Source organism: Eulemur rufifrons, chromosome 21 (assembly GCF_041146395.1).
Source record: "Eulemur rufifrons isolate Redbay chromosome 21, OSU_ERuf_1, whole genome shotgun sequence".
NCBI lineage: Eukaryota > Metazoa > Chordata > Mammalia > Primates > Lemuridae > Eulemur > Eulemur rufifrons.
In genome coordinates this window covers 23,471,911-23,479,630 of record NC_091003.1, presented here as the reverse complement: position 1 = coordinate 23,479,630, position 7,720 = coordinate 23,471,911, and the positions used below count along the sequence as shown (strand labels likewise).

Genomic DNA, 7,720 nt, shown 5'->3' with positions numbered 1-7,720 from the left:
TGCTCCTGAGAGGGGTGGGTGATCAGAGCTGGGACAAGCCACCTGCCCTGCCTGGTGCCCTCTGCTCAGGGCACAGCTGTGACCTCCCCACCCCCTGGGACCACACAGCCCCACCCCCGCCCACCCCTGACACCCTCAGGCACAGGGGCCTGACCAGGGCCCAGGGTGGAGGCAGAAAGCTGGGGGTCATTTGCATGGAGGGAGCCTCCCCTCTCAGGGTATGAAGAGGGGAAGGACAGACCTGGGGAAGCTGCTTCAGCTGCGGGCACAGAAAGCAGCACTCGGGACAGTCTCCACCATGGCCTGGGCCCCTCTCCTCCTCACCCTCCTGGCTCACTGCACAGGTGACCTGACTTGGCCCAGGGGAAGGGCCCTGGGAAGACCTTGGGGCCCTGCTCTGTCCTCTTGTCTCCAGACCCAGAATCACCCTGTCTGTGTCTCTCCCCCTTCCAGGGTCCTGGGGCCAGTCTGCGCTGACTCAGCCGCCCTCAGTGTCTGGAGCACTGGGGCAGACGGTCACCATCTCCTGCAGCAACATCAAGGGTAGTTATGTGCAGTGGTACCAGCAGCTCCCAGGAACGGCCCCCAAACTCCTCATCTATGATAATAGCAAGAGACCCTCGGGGGTCCCTGCCCGATTCTCTGGCTCCAAGTCTGGCAGCTCGGCCTCCCTGACCATCACGGGGCTCCAGGCTGAGGACGAGGCTGACTATTACTGCCAGTCCTATGACAGCAGCCTGGGTGCTTGCACAGTGCTCCAGGCCCCGGGGAAGTGAGACAAGAACCCCCTTCCTCACCCGCAGGAGGGTGGACGCCCGGCAGCTGCTGCTCAGGCCCAGCCTGTGGCTTCTGCTGCTGTTGCTGCCTCCATGGGCCCAGCTCCACCCACGGCACCACGTGGGCAAGGAGGCTCCTCCTCCCCTTCTGTCCTCAGGGCCACTCACAGCAGCCCAGGCCTGGGAAAAGAGTCTCCAAGGAAACAACTTTCCCTGCTCGCCTGTAGCTTGGGACACAGGGTCTCTTTGCACTGAGGTCCAGGGTCTGAACTGGCAGGTCCAGCTGTGTCATCTCAGACCCACCTGTGAGTGTGGAACTCTGGGTCTCTATCATCTTCCTGTCCCTCTTTCCAGGAGTTCCCAGAGCTTCCTCTTCCTCTTATTTGACCTCAGTGTGTTCTTATCTCTTTGTTCCGGCCTATTGTTAAATGTGTTTTCAATGAGCAATGATTGACATACAATAGACCACTGATGTTGAAAGTTCCCAGTTTCATATGTTTTGAGATATTGATGCACCCTTGAAATTGTCACCACAATCAAGTCTGTGAACCCATCCTGACCCCAAAAGCCTCACCCTGGCCCTTTAGAATCCTCCCTCCACCCCTCCCTCAGCCCCTCCCAGATGACCTCTGACCTGTGCACCTGTGGTTGGTTTGTTTTTAAGGTTTGTAAAGGATCCGTACCTTATAGACCTCTAATGTCGTGCTCCTGTCACTCTGCACACTCCCTTTCAAGCACTCTCACATGGTTGTTAAATGGCACTTGATCCTAACTGAGGACACGGCATGACCTGTGTGATCCCTGCACACTTTTCCTTCACGTGTCCTTCCTCGATGACATATGTACATATATATGAATTGACATATATCTCTACATGAATTCTATGTTCTGACTCCATCATTGTAGAGCCAGGTATAACCCAGGAATCCAGGCTGGACTATATAAAATTTTTAGAAATTGATTTTAATGGAAATCAATATATCTTTGAGCCAAGGCAGAGATGTAAAATAAAGAAGTGTTGAAGTTACTCCAAAACACACACAGAGCCTTTGGCCAATGCTGAGAGATGCGTCACTTCAAGGGTTTTCAGAAAATCTGTGTCCAAGAATTAGCAAACCACTCACGGAACTGAGCAGACTTCAGTGACCACATATGCAAATAACACGGAATTACAGAATTAGGCCAGGAAATCACAAAACAATAAATCATCCACAATAACAACTATGACAAAAATAGCAACAACTCAAGAATAAAATCTTAAGGAAGGGATCTTATTTGCAGAGTTGTCACATTATATTACTTAAAATCTCTCCTTTTAAAGTGAAATTATGAGAAAAAGTAACAGGTAAGTAATGCCTACACATAGGGGAAAAAGCACACAAATACACGCAGCAGCAATTTACACACACACACACACACACACACACGCTGATAGAAACTGTCCCCAAGGAAGCACAGACATCGGGGTTACTGGACAAAAACTTGAAATCAGCTGTTATAAATATATTCAGAGAAATAAAGAAAATCATGTTAAAAACGTTAAATGAAACTATGATAAGAAGGTCTCATCCCAAAGGGAATATTGATAAAGTGTCATTGAATTAAACATAGAACAATTGACGTTATCCTCTCTGAGGGGTGGGACAAAGTAAGACCTTTAAAAAGTGCAGAACCTGAGCAACTGTTGTGATACCATCACGTGCACCGACTGACACATTAAGAAAGTCCCAGGGGGATATGAGTAGGGAAAAGGGACAGGAAAATTTATTTTAAAATTTATAATCAAAGATTTCCCAAATTTGAGAAAAATATGCATGTATGAGAACCTCAAAGAATCCTAGCATTGATTAGAGCTCGTGTCTGTACAGCCTATAGAAAGTATCATAAGAGGATAGAAGTTATTAAATTGCAATAAGATAAACAAACAAAGACTATTATACCAAGGACGTGTCAATTTATTTTTCCAGCCATAATTCAATAAACGGCAACAGGTCCAGCCCTTCTATAATGAACAACTGCAAGTCAGAACCGATTACATGAAACGACTCTTTGCAGACATGAACCACTGAACAGGAACCAGAACAAGACTGTGACCTCAGAGAAGGGAACACACACACACACACACACACACACACACACGGGCCCAGCAGTGGGCATGAATTTCTTGCTGTAGGCACTTTCTGGACTAGAAGATGGCTCCCTGCTCTCCTGAAGACTTGGAAAGGGCATGCGCCACCCTCCCCAGAGAGAAGCGTTTCCTACACAAGAGAGAAAGGTCTGCAAGGATCACTCTCTCTCAACAGGGAACATGGGGACATTTAGACCAGGAGGTGACCCCTACTCAGAATGGCTGTCCTGGATGGCCCAAACATGGGCAGTTTCACCAGGATGCAATGAGGATGGTGAGGGTGACAGGAGAAGCCCTATGGGGTTGTCATGGTCAAGTTCGGGCTCCACTGTCTGCAGGACTAGATCTTGGGCATCTCACTCACCACTCAGAGGAGGCTGGGGTGTCACAGAGAATCCAGGTGCTGGTGCGTGTGTGACATGAGCAACACTGCAACACAATAAACCCCTGAATCCTACCTCTGTTATGTACACAGAAATTCAAGCATCTCACAGGTATCCATGAATCCATGAATCCTTGGAAATTTTATCTGAACAGTTGCATAGTTACTGAGATTTGGGCTGGGCCATCAGTGCCAGTGGATGTTTTTGATTATCTCTCGTAACACAGTGATGCTGAGAGCCTTGCTTAATCCACTTACCTATAGGGAAGACTAAATTATCCTTTATCACAGTTATCAAATCAAATGATCGTGAGGAATAGACCTCCAGGCTCTCTGGTGAGTCCCATTTCCCCAGTTACCCTGATTAAAGACAACCTTGAACTCAAATGCCACAGAGTCTCCAATGATACTGACACCTGCCCCAATGCAAGGAGGATATTCCATCTCTCCTCCTCACATATTCTTTCATGATTTTGGAAAGAGTAAATGTTTAAAGAGAACTTAACAGCACGATATACAACCACACTGTGGGAAGGTACAGCCAAAGAGAAAAACGAATGTTGATAATATGGATCATAATCCTGTCCCTTGCTTAGTATTTTTTTTTTCTTTTTTTTTTTTTTTTGAGACAGAGTCTCACTCTGTTGCCCAGGCTAGAGTGAGTGCCGTGGCTTCAGCCTAGCTCACAGCAACCTCAAACTCCTGGGCTCAAGCGATCCTCCTGCCTCAGCCTCCCGAGTAGCTGGGACTACAGGCATGTGCCACTATGCCCGGCTAATTTTTTGTATATATATATTTTAGTTGTCCATATAATTTCTTTCTATTTTTAGTAGAGACGGGGTCTCACTCTTGCTCAGGCTGGTCTCGAACTCCTGACCTCGAGCGATCCACCCGCCTCGGCCTCCCAGAGTGCTAGGATTACAGGCGTGAGCCACCGCGCCCAGCCTTAGTATTTTTATCATTAGATTTTCCTTGGGGAAATATGCACGTAGGTGGGTAAAGATTTATCTGTGGAGGTTTCCTGGTAAATTATACACAATGAAAATAAACGTCCCCCACTGGGTAGAGGACAGGCTGGGCAGGAGAAGCAGAAGTGCTGAAAGGGAAGGGGACACTGTGGTCCAAGGTTAAGTGTCACATTTCCATGGGGACGTGCACATGCTTATGTCCAGGCACAGGGGGCAGAGACAAGGCCAGAGGCTGGGGACAAAATGGGGGGGCAGGCCCAGAGAGAGCTGGAATGAGGTACTAAGTGTTTCCCATTTTCTTCATGGGGAAAGAACCTGTGGGATATTTGTGAACAGAGCGGTGCTTTCTTCAGATACGTGTTTGAAGTGTCCCTCTATTGTGCACAGAAGGAAACAAACTGAGGACAACATGGTGACCAAGTCGCATGGAGGGACTCTGCAGGGCCCAGGTGAGCAGTGACAGGCACTTGCACTCAGCACCGGGGACAGGTCAGGGAGGGGCAGCCTGAGGGAGCCATGGAGAGAGTGTGGAGTTTGACGCCAACGTCCTGTGGGGCACGAGGGGCTCTCGGCTGTCAGGAGGGGGCTCCGCACGGCCAGGGGCAGGTGCCTGTGTCTGTGTTCACTGCGTGTTTCCCCCACAGGAACCTGAGCGCCATGAGGACAGGTTCTGTTTCCTCCTTGCTGGTTTCCGGTTTCTCCCTTCTGTATGCACAGAGACCACAGCCCTGCCTGGTGCCAAGGACACACTCAGCCATCTGCTGAGTGACCAGGTGAATTCACCTAAGTGAAATTCCCAGGAAGAGGCTGAGATCGGAGTCAAACATAATCATTTCTTCTTTGTGGAAATTTTCAGTTCAGGATTCTGAGTTTATACAAAGTTGTTATTAACAGCGTTGACCTCAGGCTCCAGAGAACAGGAGAGGAACTTGGTTGCACTTGAGCCCTGGCGAAGTGACCAGTGGGACGGGCTGGATCCCACGGGCTCCTGCAGAGACAGTGGAGCAGGACTCGATGGGCCTTCAGGGACTGACCACAGACTCCACGGGAGCGGGTGGGAGGAGGAGCAGATTCTGGGCACCGAAGACGACAGACACGAGCAGTCACTGCAGAGCGTGGGTGAGCTGGGTGGGTGACTGTCACTAACATTCCCCTGAACTTAGAAATTTTAAGATAGTCACTTGTCAATAAAGCATTAAACTTCATACTCAAAATTCACTGTGTGGTTCAAGAACATCTCAGATTCAACCGTTCGATCGAAAACCCCTCAAGCATCCTCTTGAGCAAATTAGTGAGGAAAAGGACGATGGGTGTGTGGGCTCTGTGTCCACAGAGGAGCAGACTCTGCACGGGGAGAAGGGGACGTGGGGAGCTGGTGACGCAGGAACTGAGAGTGCGGCCACCAGCTGCACGATATTCCAGTGCGCCGTGGCAGGTGTGAGCCCCACGGGTGCAACCTCAGGGCCCATCGTGCTCCCTCCACTGTGACAATTAGCACAGCGACTAAAACAGTAAAGAATCAGGAGATTAAGACACAAATCGACTCATGTGAGAGTAGCTGGAAAATATCTCCATTATGACTAGTGGTAAAGAAACAGTAGAAGTATATGTGTATTAAATAACACGCCAGAAAGCCATATTATATTTGTAGCATCCTACGTGAGAGGATAATAACGTAAGTTTCATTTATATACATGTTTCCTCCTCTCATCGTCCAAGATTCCTTCTGGGAGTGAGAAACAACAGTAATTCCACACAGAGCATGAGCACTGGAATCACAGTTTGTAAGACACAGACTGTGCCTGTGTAAATAAAGACAGTGACTGGGAGCTGCAGAGACCAGCTGGGCTCTCAGGTCTCTGGGCCATGGGGAGGTGTGTGCCTGTGACCAGCAGGGGGCGCTGGGGGACTGCCCTGTGGTCCCTACACAGCACCTCAGTGAGGACCAGTCACTCCAAGGAGCCTGGCCCTGGGAGCTGGGCCCTGTGCTCACTGATGGGGACTCAGCTGCAGTGTTCTCTCTGGCCTGGCACAGTCCCCTGTGCAGGGCCCTTTGTATGGTCTCAGCAGCTGCTTCCTCCCAGGGCTCCCGAAGGGCCAAAGCAAAGCTCCCTCCTCCTCAGTGTGCAGGGAGAGCTGAGCTCCAGCCCAGGGCTCAGGGAGGGGCTGGGCGGTCCCTGGATGGAAACACATTTGCATGATCAGCCCCTCCTCTGCAGAGGGTGGGGACAAAAGGAGGCCTGGGGCAGCCCAGCCCCACTGTGGGGACCAGGGTCTGTGTCCACCATGGCCTGGGCTCCTCTCCTCCTCGTGCTCCTCTCTCACTGCACAGGTAGGGACAGGCCATGTAAACTGAGTCTCAGTTTCCATCCTGTTTCAGCCCCTTTGTGTAAGGACTACACCCTGGACTCTGCCCCAGCACCCACCAGGGTCTCTCTTTGCAGGTTCCCTGTCCCAGCCTGTGCTGACTCAGCCGCCCTCCCTCTCTGCATCTCCTGGAGCATCAGCCAGACTCACCTGCACCCTGAGAAGTGACATCAGTGTTGGTAGTTACTGGATATACTGGCACCAGCAGAAGCCAGGGAGCCCTCCCCGGTACCTCCTGAGCTACTACTCAGACTCGAGTAAGCACCAAGGCTCCGGGGTCCCCAGCCGCTTCTCTGGCTCCAAAGATGCCTCGGCCAATGCAGGGATTCTGCACATCTCTGGGCTGCAGCCTGAGGACGAGGCTGACTATTACTGTGCCATATGGTACAGCAGTGCTTCTCACAGTGACACAGGCAGATGGGGAAGTGGGACAAAAACCTCAGTCTGCTCAGGGTGTCATCATATGCAATTTTGAAATTTTAAACTAACTGGGATACATGCACACTCTACTTGGAAGCACCTTTGGCTTCAAAAAGGCTCTACTCTGAATTTTCCATTCAATGTTTCTAAATTCTCAGAAAGGAAAAAATATCTTCAGGATTATATTGAAATATTGCCTGTTTATCCAAGTGTGCTAAAGCTGGAACCTCTGGCACTGACATCTCTCTTGAAAGAAGAAAAATTCGCCCTTTCTAGCTGACATCATGGTCAGAGCCCGAGAACAATCCCATGAGGTCACTGGGCCCTCACTGCTGTGGCAACAGCCAGAATCAGTGGTGGAAACTTCAGCCATTTATGCCCCGTTGTGAGAGGCCACAGCCCTTCCATGGAACCTCCGTTCACTTGCAGGATGTCTGCACCGTGGCTCATAGGACATTCTGAGTCTTGTCACCTGTATGCGGACAGCTGTTCTTTGCTCAGGACACAGAATCTTTCCAATGGAAACAAGTGTGTTGACAATGATGACTCTTGCATGATACAGTTAATTTATTTACCTAAATTACTCTGTCTGTGATGTAAACATGGTTGGGAATGTTAATTAGGGGTCCTGCAGGAAAGGCCGGCCTACTCAAAATGAGGTCAACAGACGCAAATTCAA

At 50.0% G+C, this 7,720-nt stretch overlaps 1 gene segment (V, D, J or C); it reads left to right on the top strand.

Moving 5' to 3' along the window:
• The first annotated feature begins 297 nt into the window (after nucleotides 1-297).
• LOC138401645 (immunoglobulin lambda variable 1-40-like) lies at nucleotides 298-776 on the top strand. The segment is given in 2 exon segments: nucleotides 298-344; nucleotides 454-776. Coding segments are annotated over 2 exon segments (369 nt in total).
• The last annotated feature ends 6,944 nt before the right edge of the window (nucleotides 777-7,720 follow it).